The sequence below is a fragment of the Haliotis rufescens genome, unplaced genomic scaffold (assembly GCF_023055435.1).
Source record: "Haliotis rufescens isolate VD_foot unplaced genomic scaffold, xgHalRufe1.0.p SCAF_1, whole genome shotgun sequence".
Classification (NCBI taxonomy): domain Eukaryota; kingdom Metazoa; phylum Mollusca; class Gastropoda; order Lepetellida; family Haliotidae; genus Haliotis; species Haliotis rufescens.
This window is the reverse complement of record NW_025963779.1, coordinates 42,153,715-42,173,828: the sequence shown is the minus strand read 5'-3', so window position 1 is coordinate 42,173,828 and position 20,114 is coordinate 42,153,715. Positions and strand designations below refer to the sequence as shown.

At 37.9% G+C, this 20,114-nt stretch overlaps 1 protein-coding gene across 2 annotated transcripts in view; it reads left to right on the top strand.

Annotated features, from left to right (window-relative positions):
• The window catches only part of LOC124118013 (dentin matrix acidic phosphoprotein 1-like), a 397,126-nt gene that overhangs the window by 98,876 nt on the left and 278,136 nt on the right, over window positions 1-20,114 (top strand). For both annotated transcript variants that reach the window (XM_048396585.1, XM_046480046.2), the window contains exon 3: window positions 2,274-2,310. In XM_048396585.1, coding sequence (XP_048252542.1) covers window positions 2,274-2,310 — 37 coding nt within the window. The remainder of the gene's footprint in view (window positions 1-2,273; window positions 2,311-20,114) is intronic.

Below are 20,114 nucleotides of genomic sequence, written 5' to 3'. Positions count from 1 at the left end.
GTTAGTGCGGACACTGTGCATCGACGATTGACAAGCAGACACCTCCACTGTCACAGGCCACACCAAGGACCCATTCTGACACCACGTCATGGCCGGGATCGTCTTCAGTGGGCAACACAGCACCAGCATTGGTGCCACCAGCAGTGCAGAAGAGTCCTCTTCTCAGACGAGAGGGGCTACTGTATCTCAACACCTGATGGCAGTGAGTCTGGCGACGCCTTGGGGAACGTTATTCGGATATTTGTGTTGTTGAGAGAGACTCTTGGGGTGGTCCGAGCATCATGTTGTGGGGTGGAATTGGTCTTGCACAGAAGATCGGCCCTGTGGTCTTCAAGATCATAGGTCCCGGGAGGGGCAATGGTGTCACAGCAGCTCGGTACATTGATCAAATCTTGAGACCACACGCCATACCTCATTTGGCACGTTGCCACAATCATAAGTTTCAGCATGATAACGCCAGTGCCCACACTGTGAGAGCAACAAGAGACTTCCTCCAACAGAATGGCATCAGAACCATGCAGTGGCCTGCCCTCAGTTCCGATTTAAATCCCATTGAGCACCTGTGGGACGAGATTCAAAGACGGCTGAATGACGTCCGACCAAGGCCGACAACTGCAGCTGAACTGCGGCAGGCGTTCCTCAGTGTGTGGGCTCAAGTGCCTTTGGCCTTCATCAACCGCCTCATCCATTCCATGTATCGACGTTGCACAGCAGTCATCAATGCAAATGGCAGATACTGCCTTGTGATGCCATTTTCTCAGAGACTAAGAGACTACTTTAAGAACATTTGACACTTTAATTTCAAACTTGATGATCAGTTTTGCCAAGTTTCATCTTTTTGATATGTCTCAAAGTATGTTTACAGTGTTTGGACAAATATGGTTTCTCATATATCTATCCATGGTGACTTTTCTTTTGCAGTTCAGTATATTTACGTCAGTGGATCCCCATAAATTATGTTTCGATTGTCGTGGAATCTGTCAACTGGGTTTACAGTGTTTGGAATGCTGTCATTTGTCACAAGAGGTATTTACAGACTATTTTAAAAGATGCCAGAAGAGAGGGATTGATCTCCGATCTAAATCCACGGATACCGAACATGGACACTCTGCGTCTAAGAAACCTAAGTGTGCACTCATCCAACTGTGAAATCTGTGGTAAACCAACCACCATCAGCCAGGATTACTTCCCTGTGAGTGAAAGAAGATACCGTTTCCGACAGTTTTCTGCACGATGAAGTTCCCGCTGGTACTTCACAGTCTAACAGCAATCCACCGATTACAACAAACTCAGTCACCAAATACGTCGGACAAACGTTTCGTGCTGGCAGAAAATTTTGACTAGTCTACTGAGATATGTTCTCAGACCCGATGTACAGGAAGTCATGTATCGACTTCAGAGATTACAGCGCGATTCTCCATTGACTAGCCATACCTCTACTCTGATGGACCAAGCCATTCCGGAATTATATGCTGCGACTACTCTTGACTCCAACAGAAACCAGGCTTCGACATCACCTACCAGTCAGAGAAAGAGTAGAGAGCGGTCTCGACCCAAGGACATTCACCGAGATATGGGTCAACATTCAGAGTCAACTTCAAAGGGTCGACATTCTACAGAGAAAACGACATCGAACCACGATCGACCCTCCAATGGTCGACATTCAGAATTGACTTCAAAGGGTCGACATGCTACACACCACGATCAAACCAGACACGGATGTGTGACAGTCCCAGGATTAAAGCATGTCATCACCAGCTTCCTCATATACATCTCATGGCTACAGACGAATACAGACCAGGGTAATCTGCAACCATGGGATAAATGTAGAGAGTGAGATAAGATAAGTTTTAACATTTGTAAATTTTACAATAAATTGTATATTTATAATACTTATCCCATCTCACTTGATCGATGCCTGCCCATCCGACCCTGCATCCGACCCTGCATCACAGTTGCTCAAGCCTGTCAGTTCCAAGAAAGAGAATGATGAGACAGTCAATGGTCCAGATCGAGGACAACGTGCTGCACGAGATCCAGGTGCTTGACCTAGATATTTGGGTGGTCGTCATGGTGATGCATGGGTGACTGGGCAAATAAACCTTAGAAGCTGGAAACTTTGATCAAGGACGTTTCCACGCATGGGATCGAAAGAAGGAGGAATGCATTGAGTGAGACAGGATAAGTATTTAATATACAATTTATTGTAAAATTTATTGTAAAATTTACAAAATTTACAAAATTTGGTCTCTCTCTTTACTCTTCTGTTTCAGGCGTGGACTATAAAGATGATGGGTATGGAAGATGAAGGTAAATTTAAGTTGACCTCTTATGACAAAATCTGTAAAAATTACACAAAATACAAATAGTAGTCACTTTCATATCTGGACCCATTGTCCATAATAGCCCTGTTTTTTAAACTGATTCAACTTACAAATTAAAATTACATTCATACACAACATAAGAGGGACTGAGATGGTGACATCACTTCCAAAATGAAGCTTTTGTGGTGAATGGGTCTAAGGTATTTGTCCTAATAGAATGAAGATAGAAAGCACTTGATAACTGAGGATGATTGCTAACACCAGAGACCATATAATCTATTATATGGTCTCTGCTAACACATTTTGTCACTAAATATCCATATGTAAAAACTGCTCCTAGGTTTTGGCAGAATTTGGCTGTTGCCACCACTGTTGATTTTTCTACTTCACCAAGTTTATTGACATGTGACATTATTAACCTCTAGCCTGCTGAATTGTTTTCACACTTCTTCCCCCTGCTGGATTATTTTTAGCGCTGGGTTGGTGATTTCAAACAGTCAGTGCTTCATAAGACATGGGCCACTTGAAGAAGACTTTTTACACATTTATTCCTGATAGAAAACTACACATTAATATATGAAAATATCCTGATATTTTCAATCATACCAAGGTAAAGACCATAGCGAAAACAAAATTTGTAAATTTTCTTGAACTTGCCTGAATTATGTTATTGAAGATGGTTTGTGTTTCATGCTAGGAACCTTTATAAATCGCTACAAATATTTTGTATCGTCTCAAAGTTGTCACATGCTATCGAAAACCATGCGCCGACCCTTTGCATATACGAGTATGCAAATAACATTAATCAACGATTAAATTAACTGGTGCTGGTGTGGCGTGATAAATGTTATTTGCATACTTGAAAAATGCAAAGGGTGGCGCATGGTTCTCGGTAGGAAGTGACAACTTTGAGACGATGGCTTGCGGCATATACAATTTTACATACAATGTAAATACATACAACACACTAGGTGCTAGGCCCGCCAGGCCCTTTAGTCTTTGGTCAAAAAGGGTATCTCTGGACCAAGGCTTATATAGGTCACCTGACATTTAGTAAGTCATAAATATAAACAACAGTAATTCATCAGTGACATACTTGCACATCTCTTTCATGATGGCAGACAGTCGATGTACAGTAAAATGGGGATTAACAATTGGGATTAGCATCTTATAAATAACGTCAATTAGGCATACAGATGTCATGGCTCCAGGGTATTTAGCCTTTGGAATTATATGTTCATTCGTACAATGGTTGTCGTAAATCAGTCTCTATGACACATTGATGAAAAGCTGAGATTGGCCTGCTTCAGTTTTTGTATGTGGTGCAGATATTTTGACCAATCAGCTATGATAGACTGTAAGTTACCAACTCAGTCCCTGTCACCCTGAGCCCCCTGGCCAAACATGGGTCATGTGATTAATGAGATTAACCTTGCGTGTGAACTGTCAAAGCTTATAAGCAAATGTAGACCAGGAATTCAATGATATGGCATGGGGTGATATGAATTGCTATCTTCACAACTTTATTTAAACTGCGTAACGTCCATAAAATCCAAAGCAGTTAGTTCCAAACAAGAATATTTGATTTGATTTGATCATCTTGCATCGTGTCTCTTGTCTTGTACAAATCTACATTTATACATTTATGTACATGCATATACTGATGTAGTGGTTTGATGAATACCACTTTGACACTGGCTACATCACAGTTGATGTATGTACATGACCTTGTATACATTTATGTACTTGCATATACTGATGTAGTGGTTTGATGAATACCACTTTGACACTGGCTACATCACAGTTGATGTATGTACATGACCTTGTATACATTTATGTACTAGCATATACTTATGTAGTGGTTTGATGAATACCACTTTGACACTGGCTATATCACAGTTGATGTTTGTACATGACCTTGTATACATTTATGTACTAGCATATACTTATGTAGTGGTTTGATGAATACCACTTTGACACTGGGTATATCACAGCTGATGTATGTACATGACCTTGTATACATTTATGTACTTGCATATACTTATGTAGTGGTTTGATGAATACCACTTTAACAATGGCTATATCACAGTTGATCTATGTACATGTATACATTTATGTACTTGCATATACTTATGTAGTGGTTTGATGAATACCACTTTGACACTGGCTACATCACAGTTGATGTATGTACATGACCTTGTATACATTTATGTACTAGCATATACTTATGTAGTGGTTTGATGAATACCACTTTGACACTGGGTATATCACAGCTGATGTATGTACATGACCTTGTATACATTTATGTACTTGCATATACTTATGTAGTGGTTTGATGAATACCACTTTAACAATGGCTATATCACAGTTGATCTATGTACATGTATACATTTATGTACTTGCATATACTTATGTAGTGGTTTGATGAATACCACTTTGACACTGGCTACATCACAGTTGATGTATGTACATGACCTTGTATACATTTATGTACTAGCATATACTTATGTAGTGGTTTGATGAATACCACTTTGACACTGGGTATATCACAGCTGATGTATGTACATGACCTTGTATACATTTATGTACTAGCATATACTTATGTAGTGGTTTGATGAATACCACTTTGACACTGGCTACATCACAGTTGATGTATGTACATGACCTTGTATACATTTATGTACTAGCATATACTTATGTAGTGGTTTGATGAATACCACTTTGACACTGGGTATATCACAGTTGATGTTTGTACATGACCTTGTATACATTTATGTACTTGCATATACTTATGTAGTGGTTTGATGAATACCACTTTAACAATGGCTATATCACAGTTGATCTATGTACATGTATACATTTATGTACTTGCATATACTTATGTAGTGGTTTGATGAATACCACTTTGACACTGGCTACATCACAGTTGATGTATGTACATGACCTTGTATACATTTATGTACTAGCATATACTTATGTAGTGGTTTGATGAATACCACTTTGACACTGGGTATATCACAGCTGATGTATGTACATGACCTTGTATACATTTATGTACTAGCATATACTTATGTAGTGGTTTGATGAATACCACTTTGACACTGGCTACATCACAGTTGATGTATGTACATGACCTTGTATACATTTATGTACTAGCATATACTTATGTAGTGGTTTGATGAATACCACTTTGACACTGGGTATATCACAGTTGATGTTTGTACATGACCTTGTATACATTTATGTACTTGCATATACTTATGTAGTGGTTTGATGAACACCACTTTGACACTGGCTACATCACAGTTGATGTTTGTACATGACCTTGTATACATTTATGTACTAGCATATACTTATGTAGTGGTTTGATGAATACCACTTTGACACTGGCTATATCACAGTTGATGTATGTACATGACCTTGTATACATTTATGTACTAGCATATACTTATGTAGTGGTTTGATGAATACCACTTTGACACTGGGTATATCACAGTTGATGTATGTACATGACCTTGTATACATTTATGTACTAGCATATACTTATGTAGTGGTTTGATGAATACCACTTTGACACTGGGTATATCACAGTTGATGTTTGTACATGACCTTGTATACATTTATGTACTTGCATATACTTATGTAGTGGTTTGATGAATACCACTTTGACACTGGCTATATCACAGATGAAGTATGTACATGTACAGGTGCTTGGGTAAAAAACACATACCATGTACATGTATGGAGGGACGCCCTGATTAGTGTTGCCACACAGTTAATGATGATAACAATATGAAGTGCATTACACGTACTCCTACAAAACTGATTATTATATACGCATTTCCATTGAAACATATACTTCAATTCCCTAATTCCTATGTTACTTAAATTAAAATAAACTATAACATATGGATCTTTCTCTGTGTAACATATGCCAAGTTTCATTGATATAACCGTAGAACATGTACATTCAAACACTTCTACACACACTGTACAGGGTATTACAATCAGACAGACAGTCAGTTAGACAGCTAATTATCTTGTGTAAGTTCATGATTAATGTGTTATGTACCGTACATCAATTGTTGTCAGTGCATCCAAGTAGTTTTCTACACCTTGACATACCCTTTTCACTGTATGTTTGGATCATGTGCGCTAACATTTTGTTATAACTGATGACAGCTACCTGTATCATTAGGCAAATACATCTTTCAAGTTTTTCCATATTTTGCTGTGTGGTATGCTACCAGGGGCCGTATTCATAAAAGAACTTAAGTCTGAAAAAAAACTTAAGTCTTGAAAAAAACTAAGTTTTTCACCTTTTCTGACTTAAGTTTTAAGATTTTACTTAAGTCATATTCATGAAGCAACTTAGGCTTAAGTTTTACCAATTTCTGACTTAAATCTTAAGACTGGTAGGGGTAGGCTTAACTACAAGGTGTTTGACTTAAGTCAGTAAACAAAATGGCTGCCATACCGCTATGTCGTCGTTCGTTTCATCAAAGAAGACAAAGTCTTGTTGAATACAATGATGAGGAGTTGATACGGCGATACCAATTAGATGGAAATGGTATTAGGTATGTAGCTTATTTAATAGCAGCTGACGTGGAGCCTGCAACCAACCGAAACCACGCACTTGACGAGATACGAAAGACGCTGATCACATTAAGGTACTTTGCAACGGGAAAGTTTCAGTTGTGTAATGCAGATGATCAAGGTGTCACCCAGCCCACCATTTCCAGAGTTGTAAATCAGTGCATCACCAGTTTGTCATCTGACAGGATTGTGAAACAGTTTGTCCGCTTCCCCCTGCAACTCGGGGACATTAGGAGTCACCAAACCAACTTTTATCACATTGCGAACTTTCCCGGAATTGTCGGGGTGATCGATGGAACCCACGTACAAATCCAGGCACCAACAGTAAACGAAAATGAATACGTAAACCGACATCATTATCACAGTATAAATACGCAGATCGCTTTTGACAGCGACGACAGTGGTTATCCCTGCAAGAAGTGGCTACTTACCCCTTTCCTAAGACCATTGCCGGGATCACAAACAAACTACAACAGGTATGTAAAGTTTTGTGTTATGTTGCCGATCGTAATCAACAACTTAGAGTGATGTCCCTTGTATTTACCTCGATTACATATTTGCCCATCTTTCTTTCATAGACCACAAACGCAATATTTGGTCTGGATAATCAAAGCAATTACAAAAACATTCTTAATAAAATACGGAATATTATTCACACCATAACCAAATGTTTTTATTTCAACATCTATTATTATGTCTATGTTAGTTGTTCTAAATGTACAAGTAATCATGTGCTGTTTTGGTAAACATGCTGAATATTTGTGGTAATCAGGAATAATTTTTTTTAATATTACCAGTATGAATTTCCTAAATAATCTCAAGTGTAAATTATTGTTTTCACATGATCAAAATTATTTCTTCAACAAGTGACATTTATCAATAAAAAGATAAATATATATTTCTTAAACCCTGTTGAAGATTAATGTTACAGCTAACACTCTGATATGTTATGTTATTTTCAGGTCACACAAAAGAACAGGAGCATAGTAGAAAGGGCCATCGGTCAACTCAAACGCAGATTTCCTGTTCTCCATGGGGAAATCAGGTTAAAACCTGAGAAGGCTTGTAAGGTAAAAATTGTGATCAACAAATGTTAATTTGTGTACACTATTTATTTGCCACACAAATAAGTTTAACAGAACAAAAATGTAACAAAGCTAAATGACAATAAATATATAAAATAACAATTCCTAGAGAGGAAAGCAATGATTGAAAAAAGCGACAAGATTTTATTGAGCTACATAATTATTTCAAACATGGTTGTTTGAATTTATGTTAACAAATGCCATTGAGAATATGAAAAGAACAATGCAGTGGCTCATCATCTATTAAAGTTTGTACATGGACATGAACTTGTTCAGTTTAACTTTTGTATCTAAATCAAGTGAATTATATATATATACAGTTTTGTCTTTAAGGAAATAACAGGGCAGTTGTAGATTGGTAATGACAAGGAGCAGATAAGGGAAAATTCATAAATATTTGAAGTATAGACTTGTTAAGGTGCATGTGGAGATGATCAGGAAATGATGGGGTTGTAGGAACTTATTCGTTATTTACAGTAATATTTGTATGTTCATTTGAGGCCAGGTAAAAGCCTAAATGTTAAGTGTAATGATGTTAATTTATCATTAATGATTTCATATTTTAGGTGATAATAGCATGTGCTGTCCTACACAACATATGCAAAGACAGAAACATCCCAGTTCCACCCACTGATGGGCATGATGGACTTGGCAGGCTTGATGGACAGAATTTTAATTTTCAACATTTCCTCATAATAAATCCAATTTATATCAGCAGTACATTCTTTGCAAAGTATCTTTTGTTTTCAATCATCTTAATTATCCCCCACCCTCTTAAATATGCAATATTCTAAATGCAATGTACTATTTCTCAAAAATGTTCCACAATAGTCTTTCTACCAGAATCTGTTTGTCATAACATTGGGCTTAGTATGTATTGTGACATTTAATATTCAAATATATAAATAATTCTTTAATGCCCAAACAACATGTATGATACTTTTAGTTAATTCAGTTTCATGATTTTCAATTTAAGGTATTCCTTTTTCAAAGTGGGGCATTCAATTTCAAGCTTTAATTTTTGCTTCAACAGAGTTTCCACGGTTGGTGAAGTGAGGGACCCTGTGACATCTGGCTCCTTGGAATACATGTTGGTTGAGGATGTGGATCTGACATGGCGGCGTCATAAATCTCCCTGCAACAGAAAATATTAAAGTTTTAATTGTAATTTTCACATAAATGTTCTTTTCAATTTCAACAAGCCTGTTGTTTTGTGTTATTATAAATGAGAACATTTACATTTATAATCATATCACAATTGTTGAAATAGCAATTGACTCAATTTGTGCACAATTGAGGGGTTGATATTATAAAACAAATATACATTTATACTAAGTTTTCAAATAATAATTAGATCCACAGCAAGTGGTTTTATAAGTTATTCATGGTGTAACATTTATACAAAATTTCATATGATTATAGAACAGCAAGTTATTCATATAAGGATCCAGGGAAAATGCAAATACAAAATATTAGTAGTTTCAGTTATAGCTTTTTAGATAGATGCTAGCCTAGCTGAGGTAACAGGAACCCATCTCCCAAACATACTATTCAACAAGACAACCATTGATAGAATAGTTGTCATGCAATAACCCTGACTTGTCTACAGTATGTATGAAGGGAAGAAAAGTACTTGCCAGTTCTTTTTGTCAGTTTCCCAAATTTGGAGTACTTGTGTTTTGCCTGGCTTTTCAGGTTCTTCCATTTTTTTCCACCTCTTCCTTTGTTCTCGGAACCAGAGGAATTGAGGGTAGCTGTAATAACCTGTAGAGTTAAGGGAAAGTAGTAAGTGTCTTACAATTGTGGAAATATTAAAATATTAAGGGGGCCGAACATTTTGTGAGGGTGCTGAGATTATATTAAAAAAGAAGTCTGATCCCGAATATATATAAAAAAATATTTTTCTCAAGTTAATTTATTCAGCCCGTCAATTAAGATGTAAATACTTTGGATATCACTTCAAGATTTCATATTTAGCCCAAAGTCTGCTGCAAGGGCACTGTCAGAAAAAAAACTCAAATTGGAAATGTCCCTGTTTATGATAGTAATAGAATATGTTATGGCTATAGCAGAGGTGACTTAAATTCCACTGATAACAGGATCAATCACCAATAGTGATGATTTCATGCTCAGTGGTATAATGTTGCATTAAATCTATATGCAGTGGTAAATACTAGTGAAAATATTGTTACTGAAAATCAGCAAGTTGGCTACAGGGACAGGTGATTTATTATAAGGGTGTGTGGGATTTGGTATACTAATATTTAAATAATGTTCGATTTAATCGATTTAAAAAAAATATTATTTCCTCCACCAGGCTCCCTCTCCACCCCCACCCCACAATAAATTGCAAGTCCCTTAATCATGCATTTATAGTCGCTTGATTGGCGTACTAATATATCTCGGATAAGTTAAATTAGTAGATGTACACTGCTAAAATATAACTTTATAAAACTCAATCCTGTTGTAAATACTACATTTGTGTACAACGACTGCCTGACAGACAACGACAAGTGTCACTGTACCTGCCATGCCTCTTGACGCCTCGCCGATGTCACGCCCAGACCAAACTTTCCTTCCAACACATGTACATTTGCTTTCACCAGTTCCGTCAACAGTAAAACCTCCTCTTGCATCCAGTTAGGCTTTCTCTTCTTCATATCTGTCTCTGACATGACGTTGCCAATGTGGTCAAAGTTTCGCTGTGTGCGTGTCGTCTGCTGTAAATAGCAACCGGGAAATCCCACCGAAAAAGACGTTCACACCTTTTAATTTTTAAAGAGTTCCACTGGAAGTTTAAAAATAGCTGGGATTCCCCCTAGTGATCACGCGGGTTCGTACTACGAAACTGACTTAGTTTTTCTTTGAAGACTTAGCTAAGTTTCGGACTTAGCATCTTTATGAATATCAACTTAAGTCTCAGACTTAGCTAAGTCAGATTTCTAAAACTTAAGTTTAGACTTAAGAAAAATCTTGGTTTTTTTTATGAATACCGCCCCTGGGTCAGGTTATTAGACACAGTTGCTCATATCACATGACATATTTCACATAGCTGTATACAAGGGTCAAGATATTAGACACAGTCGCTCATATCACATGACATATTTCACATAGCTGTATACACGGGTCAGGTTATTAGACTCAGTCGCTCATATCACATGACATATTTCACATTGCTGTATACCAGGGTCAGGTTATTAGACCCAGTCGCTCATATCACATGACATATGACACATAGCTGTATACCAGGGTCAGGTTATCACACTCAGTCGCTCATATCACATGACATATTTCACATTGCTGTATACCAGGGTCAGGTTATTAGACCCAGTCGCTCATATCACATGACATATATCACATTGCTGTATACCAGGGTCAGGTTATTAGACTCAGTCGCTCATATCACATGACATTTTTCACATTGCTGTATACCAGGGTCAGGTTATTAGACCCAGTCGCTCATATCACATGGCATATGACACATAGCTGTATACCAGGGTCATGTTATTAGACTCAGTCGCTCATATCACATGACATATGACACATAGCTTTATACAAGGGTTAAGATATTAGACCCAGTCGCTCATATCAGATGACATATGACAAATAGCTGTATACAAGGGTCAGGTTATTAGACCCAGTCGCTCATATCACATGACATATGACACATAGCTGTATACCAGGGTCAGGTTATCACACTCAGTCGCTCATATCACATGACATTTTTCACATAGCTGTATACAAGGGTCAGGTTATTAGACCCAGTCGCTCATATCACATGACATATTTCACATAGCTGTATACCAGGGTCAGGTTATTAGACCCAGTTGCTCATATCACATGGCATATTTCACATTGCTGTATACAAGGGCCAGGTTATTAGACCCAGTCGCTCATATCACATGACATATTTCACATAGCTGTATACCAGGATCAGGTTATTAGACTCAGTCGTTCATATCACATGACATATTTCACATAGCTGTATACCAGGGTCAGGTTATTAGACCCAGTCGCTCATATCACATGACATATATCACATTGCTGTATACCAGGGTCAGGTTATTAGACTCAGTCGCTCATATCACATGACATATTTCACATTGCTGTATACCAGGGTCAGGTTATTAGACCCAGTCGCTCATATCACATGACCTATGACACATAGCTCTATACCAGGGTCAGGTTATCACACTCAGTCGCTCATATCACATGACATATTTCACATAGCTGTATACCAGGGTCAGGTTATTAGACCCAGTCGCTCATATCACTTGACATATGACACATAGCTGTATACCAGGGTCAGGTTATCACACTCAGTCGCTCATATCACATGACATATTTCACATTGCTGTATACAAGGGTCAGGTTATTAGACCTAGTCGCTCATATCACATGACATAAGTAGTATAGGTAATGATGGTTCTGGACCACTTCCACTGGAGCAGGATTTATATACCTATACCATCACTACAGATGGAATTTTTTATGCCAAAATGATTATGCGATTCAACGATAGTCATAAGATTCAGTTAAATTGACTCCAGCTCACCACCACCTGGAGCCAATGATATAAATTTTTATAGGTAATGATGGTTCTGGACCACTTCCACTGGAGCCGGATTTGTATTAAACGAAATATCAATATTAATTAATAATGGATAAAATTTACTATAGCCCACGAGGATATTGGAAAGGTATAGGAGCAATAAAAAAATTAGCCACCGCGGCTAAGGTATCTAAAGATGTGGCCAAGGATTGGTTAAAGAAACAAGCGATGTGGCAGATATATTTACCGGCACCGCGTTATATACCGAGGAAGAAGTTTGATATTTTTACAACGAATGAAGTTCATCAGGCTGACCTCTTGTTTCTTCCCCACGATAAGGTAAAACGCAAAACGTATAAATACGCTTTAACGGTAGTGGATGTGGCTAGTCGATACAAAGAGGCTGAGCCATTAACCTCGAAAGAATCAACAGAGGTAGCTAATGCACTGAGTTGCATATATAAACGCGGACCACTAAAATGGCCTAAGCTATTTCAAGTAGATCCCGGTCGCGAGTTTATGGGATCGGTAACTAAACTGTTAACAAAGAACGATGTCGAAATCGTCCGTGGTGAAAGAGAGGCCCACCGAAGTCAAGCTATCGTCGAAAGATTTAACCGGACATTAGCGGAACGTTTGTTTGGCTATCAGTATGGGATCGAAATGAAATCCGAGCGATTGAGATCAACCGAATGGGTGACACGATTATCAGCCGTTGTATCAGCGCTGAATAATGAAGTAACAAGATTAATAGGGAAGAAACCATCTGATGCTATTAAAATGAAATCCGTGACTTCCGAATCTTCAGCACCGAGGAGATGCAAAGAACGAAAACTTCCGGATAGAGTAAGGGTAAGATATTTATACCAGGCCGGTGAACTCGAAGGAGGCCTACGTCGCGCAACCGATCCCATATCGTCCCTTAAGACGTATAACATTAGTCGATTGGTTACGAAAGAAGGAGAACCTATTCTTTATTATCTTCAAGATGGACCGGGTAGGGCATTTGTACGAGAAGAGTTGTTCATAGTTCCCGACGGTACGGTATTACCACCATTATCATAAGCATAGGTATTTACACCATCATTATCAATCCATCTCTTTGTATCTAAGGGGGATAATGATGTCTTGTTCATTCTTAATCCATATACCCTATGATTGTAACTTCTTAAAGAGTTCATCTCGTGTTTGAACGTTCTACCGTTAAATAATGATTCTTTATACTGTTCGTGTTTGATATGCTTTTTTACAACATACTTCTTAACGCCCTTAGCTTTTCTTATCTCTCCATTATCAGACTTCTTTATAGAATACATCTTAGGTCTTAATCCCACATACTCCGCTATAGGGGTCCCAGCACATTCATCCTTCATCTTACCTAACACCTTTTTATTTACAACGCTGTGCAGTGGATTATCTTTTGGGTAATCGCTCGTGTCGTACATATCTATTTTTTCTGCCATATCTTTATACACATCCTCGGTTTGTATTTCCATCAACAAAGAATCTGTGTCGGTATATAACACCTCGCATCTATCGCCGTATTGCTTCTTAAGTTCGTTGTAATACAAGTCATACATTAAGTGTTTTGACAAGTCGAGAATACTCATACCGACGTACACCGGTCTGTTGAATTTTATATTACTCTTCTGCATATGCAACGCGGCTAAGTCGTTATCGAATATCTTGCTTCTGTTAAAAGCCGGACTGGCTATAAGTTTCCTGAGTCTTTCTTCCTCATTAGATCTGACTAATTTAACATCAACACGCTTCCTTAGATTCTCCATAGTTTTACCAAATACCGAGTTATTCATGAGCTTATACAGATTCTTTTCGAAATCGCTGGTAGCTATCTTTCTTAAATCTGTGTTCAACCTTATATAGGGCTCCATCCAAGGGCTTTGATCGAACTTTAGAACTCTGTGTATTTTCATACCTAACGATAGATACAACTGGAGATTTCTGTAGTGAACTATATATTTTGTCTTATCCATCAAATTTGGTACGAGTTTTTCTACGTTAGCTAACCTACTATTACCCATCAAGGAGCGTTGATATTCCGACATCCAATCTTTATTAACCATTAATCTTTCGGGAGCTAGCGGATAACTGTTATGATCTTTATGTAACGAACTTGGATATTCCAAGTCAACTTCTAGTATGTACCCTTTATTCACATCATTATTATGGATATCGATATCATCGACCCATTCAAAACCACCCGTGGGTAAAGGTTGACTCATAGCCCATCCGTACAAATTGTTAGCGTCTAGATATAATATGTGCGTGTCGGGTTTACTGGGATCGTATCCTTCCACTAATTTATTATTAGCCTTAGAATACCTTTTAGCTGCCATCGATATACCACCTCTTAATCCTCTCCAATAAACAAGTGCATATCGTAATGAGTGAGTAGTTTTAGTTCTACGCCGGTCCTCTTCAACAATGCATCCCACGATAGTCCGGGACTGGAATAGTACCATGCCGGGTCCAAGCCATATTGTTTGAAACATGTCTTTCTAAATATCTCGAATATATCGGCGAGTAACAGTACATCGGTTATTAAGTACAGATCGTGATAATCGCCTAAATTCTTACAACCTAATTTATCCCAGACCGTCAGAGCGTGTTCATAATCGGCATCTGTTATTCTAGATTCTGTTAAGTTACTATAGAATGATTCGAGGGGTGGTAATTCAGTTTCTTCGAATCTAGACCAATGATCCATATATTCATAAGGATATACACCTTTTCTCAGCAACAAATGACGAGTTATCTTATCGGTATATTTATTTGTTATCGCGAAGTCATCAGGATTGTTCGCATTAGCTAAATTGTCCAGGGAAGATAACAGAAACTGTACGGAGTCTATGAATCTAAGCCCATTACTTTGCTTTGTTCTAGATTTCCCATACTTGTCCCTATAATGTATAGGTTTAGTCAACGAGAACGATATGTATTTTTCCATATTATTAGGAATGCACGTTAAACCGCCGTCGGTCTTCGAGATAGCTTGCATAATGAGATGTGAATCGTATCCCCTAAGGTTATGAAACACAACGGGGATGGGTATTGTTTGAGAATTCATTTTTAGTTTCAAGTTACACTCGTTATGAGCGTCTCCCCGATAATTACCCGTGATGTGACAATGATCTCTTATGGAATCCCCATCCAGGGGTTTATTACAAACGTGACAACTCGTTGACTTCTTATGGGCCCTCCAATCATCCCTCGTCATACGCATGGGTTTCTTACACGATAATTTTTCCCTGATTATTCTCTCTTCATTTTGTAGATATTCTAGGAACTTTCCCGCTGCATCGGGTCCTCTGTAAATCACGGGCGGGTTTGTTTTCCCATCATACCTTACAACTATATATCCAAACCCACAAGGAATATGTTCTTGAGTTTTGTACGTAAAACTATTATCAGTATTGCTACGGTTGGTATTTTCTATGGGTTTGATAAGCGCTTCGAAGTCGGCGTAAATTACGTACGGTACTGGCATTTGATTACAATAATGTTCAAATTTTAATATATTTTTTCCCACTTTAGGCATATCGATCCTAATAGCATTCTGTCCAACACCTCTACAGTCTTCTTTATGCGCTTCTAATAGATCTTGTCTGCTGTACCCATGCAGGCATCTTTCACAGAAATATTTCTTTCTAGCATGTTTTGTTTGATCGTATAATAGCCTGTTTAAACTCTTTATCCACGTATAATGATATTTACCATCTTTTTCGATCAGAAATGAATTGATTCTGGGGATATTTTCCGGAGCGGAGCTTATCCTGTGTACAACAATTCCTTTAGAATGTCCGAAAACATTTATAGCTAAATTATTTTGCTTTTCCACCTTATCAATTTGCGATATTGGTGTAGGTTCGTCTATACCATCGAAGTTGAGTCCATCGTTTTGGGGATAGCTAGAAGGTCTATCCGGATGCTTGTCTACGGGGAACAATGCAGATCTTATCATCATTCTTAAACAGTCATCGGATTTATTTTTTACGTTAATTATGGCTTTTTTCTTCTTATAATACGGGGGGAAATCTATATAAGATCCACCTTTGAAAGGCATATAATTTGCTATATCTAAATATAAACTATCGATTTTATCCACACCCCAACCAGAACCTCTATTAGTCCAGCGTTCTAAAGTTTCCCGTATCCTCTGAATTGATGTATCTAATGATGAGTTTATAGTATCGGATTCGGTTATAACTTCTTGATTGCTACGGAAATATGGTTCGGTATATTCGGTGCAATCGTCTGTGTTACTTTTACTCAATGTCATTTTAATCGTCAGCTGGTATTTTATACTATGTAAATCATCTAACTCCTCGTTAATTTTACTCCATATGATGGGCTTAATATCGTTAACATCCATGTTGGAATTAATATCCATCTTCCAACCTCTTAGATATTTACCAACGCCGGCGGATGTGGGTACAAATATTAATTCTTGTTGTTTATTATCATTATCAACATTATCAATATCATCATTATCAATAGGTTGATTATTATCTGGTAAAGCGATCAATTCAGCTCTTCTCATTCGAGAATAACCTCTCAGCCCACCGTTTCTCGCTCGAGCTTTGAGTTCTCTAACAGTCTGGGGTCTGTTGTATTCCAAACCGAGTAAATCCATCAATTCAGCTTTTCTCATACGAGAATATCCACGCAGTCCACTTTGCTTTGCCATAGCTTTTAATTCTCTGACAAAAACCATTGTGGTTGAATGGTATATGCAAAATGAGACAAATGTCTAATTGGTTGTTTTCATATATCTAAATACATATTCTCCCCAACCTATTCCTCTCATTGATGTAATCTCTCTTCCTAGCATAAATAATCTGGTTCCTGACCCTATCAGCACCGTGTTCCTTACATAAACAATAACGACCTTTGACCCCTATCCCGCATACAGAACACGTATAGTTTATGTTTCCGCGCCTGATGTAATAATTGTGTATGCCGCAGTAAAAAAAATCAACACAGCGTCTATTACAAAGAGTAGTCTTCCCCATGAGTGTAAACTTGCAGTTATTCATGGTATATACATCTATCATATCATTTGTCTAAATGCAAATCACATCTACACTGTGAGATATTGATTATGCTATTTATAGATCGCTCTAAACTAGGGCATAGCCACAGCTGTCACTCTGACTTATGCATGGTATAGCTGAAAATCAATAGAGAAGTCAATCCAATAATAATAAATGTGACCTCTCGTTTTTTTTGTTCCTCTGACGGTGTATAAAACTGACTCATTGTTGGTCTCGGTATTGGGTCTATTTTTTTTCCATAAACGAGGAAGTATTCGTGCATGGCAGATTCGACATCCTTAAACGTTTGAATTGAATGTCCTTCCTTAATCAGTTGTTCATGAATAAAGTCTAATCTCTTCATTCTCTGCTGTGTATATTGTAACTGGGCTGCTTGGTATTGTTCTAAAGCTTCGTTATGTCGTTTACGCTCCTCTTCATCTTCTTTAGCGTTTGATTCCCTCATACTGGAAAATAAATAATTACTCCCCGAAAAAGCTAGAGCATTAACAACAGCTCCACCGACCATCATCGCAATTGTTGCCATGTTTATATGAATATAAATATTCAAATGTTTAATTACTTCATTATGTCTTCCGGGATAAGTCCTTGTTTGATGAGCATATCCTTCGTTGCCATAGCTAATCCAATATCCAGAATGGCCATACTTATGTCATATCCATTAAAATCTAGCTTGGGAGGTGTGGCTTTAGTAATCATTTTAGCCATACGGGCATAGCCAATGGCCAAGCCGGTGACCACCGCTGAATGATACGTCGCGTTTACCAACATTTTACCGTCTGTAACTGGAGTAGTCATGCTTCTTATAGCATTATATGAGGACTAACCTCTAATTGAACTTGTTGCGGCGGGGGTGACGTTTTCTCTTCTCCGGTCTTATAAAAGAACCATACAGCCGCTATACCAGCAACTCCTACTAGTGCCCATGTTTTAATCGGATTAATATTTGATTTATTTATTAATTTCGCTTTGCGCGCCAGCCCTCCCTTTCTTCCTGCAGCTATTTTCAAAGGATTCTTTGTCACTCTGGGTTGTTTTTTTGTTTTCTCATTCACATGTGGTGGTTCCTCATTCACTCGTTGTTGTGTGTTCCCTTCTTGTTGTGTGTTCACAATCTGTTGTTCCTCGTTCACAATCTGTGGTGTCACCTGTTGTGATTGTGTCTCCATTATTATTAAGTGGGCACGTATGTTTAAATTGACAATACCTAGCCGTTATTAAAGCTGTGGTGAACGGAGCTAAGAACATTCCGAATCTATGATAAAACTCACAGCTGACTGCGCTTATAGCGTGTTCGATGAATGGGTCTTTCTCGAGAGATTCGCATAAATACAGGCGATGTTCTGCCGGGATGGGGAGAAACGTACTAGCTACGGCTGTGTATAGTTGTAATATAGAAGACCCTATCGTTTTAGTCATGGTAGCTCCCAATCTAGACTCGTAACGCGCGTACAGTTTTTTAATTTCTTCGTCGGTCATGTTATCAATTTTTTCGATGGTATAATTTTCTCCCAAATATTGGGAACATTTTCCACCGGCTACCAAAGCGGCGAGTCTTTCTCTATGTTTATCTAAAGATTTATCAGCATGTTGATCAACATCAGATTCTTTGAGCATTTGTTCGATGAGTTCGTCGCATTCCATAATGTAATACCTAAGGAGATATTTAAGTCTAACATAATATAATATGGCATATCCAATACATCCCGTAATAATGAACTGTTGCGAAAGAATGAGGATTTCGAACCACATTTTATGTAATATTAACCGCTAATGTTCAATTTGCTACATTTTGCTACATTTTGCTATAACTTTGCTACATTTTCCTACATTTTTGCTACATTTTGCTATAATTTTGCTAAGCAGTTCTACAATTTGCTATAATTTGCTAAGCAATTGCATAAGCAGCTGGTTGATCGGTTTTTAAAACGAGTTTACAGTGCTTCGTTGCCGCTAACACTTTTCTGACTTTATCTCGTTCCCCCTTGGTATAAATGACATCATTTTCGCGTAAACATTCCTCGAATGAATCTCGGTCTTTGCAATGAAACAGCGCTACCCATTTGGTCTGCTCTCAGAGATCTTTCAGGACAGAGTTGTATTTTTGAGTAAGTACCCAAACGCTATGTTGAGTATGCCGACCGGAGAATGCTAAATACGAAAGCATATCTTTCTTTTTTGTGAGTTCTTTACTCGCGCTGCAGTCGTCTATTATGAAAAGGGTCGATTCTCCTTTGTATTTTTCGTGACATACTCGAAGGCTGTCTTGTAAACGATCGCCCGGATCGACTCTGTGTACCCCGTCGTCATTCATTACCCAATCTCTCGATAGGTATGTTTTATTAACGCTTATAGTCGGGCACAGAATAATGATATGATCGTTTGATCGCATATGATAGCGCAGTGCGGATCTTTAGGTAAAAGATTATCAATAGATTGCTTGCACGAATCTCCCATTCTGTATATTAAGTTGCGCATCCAT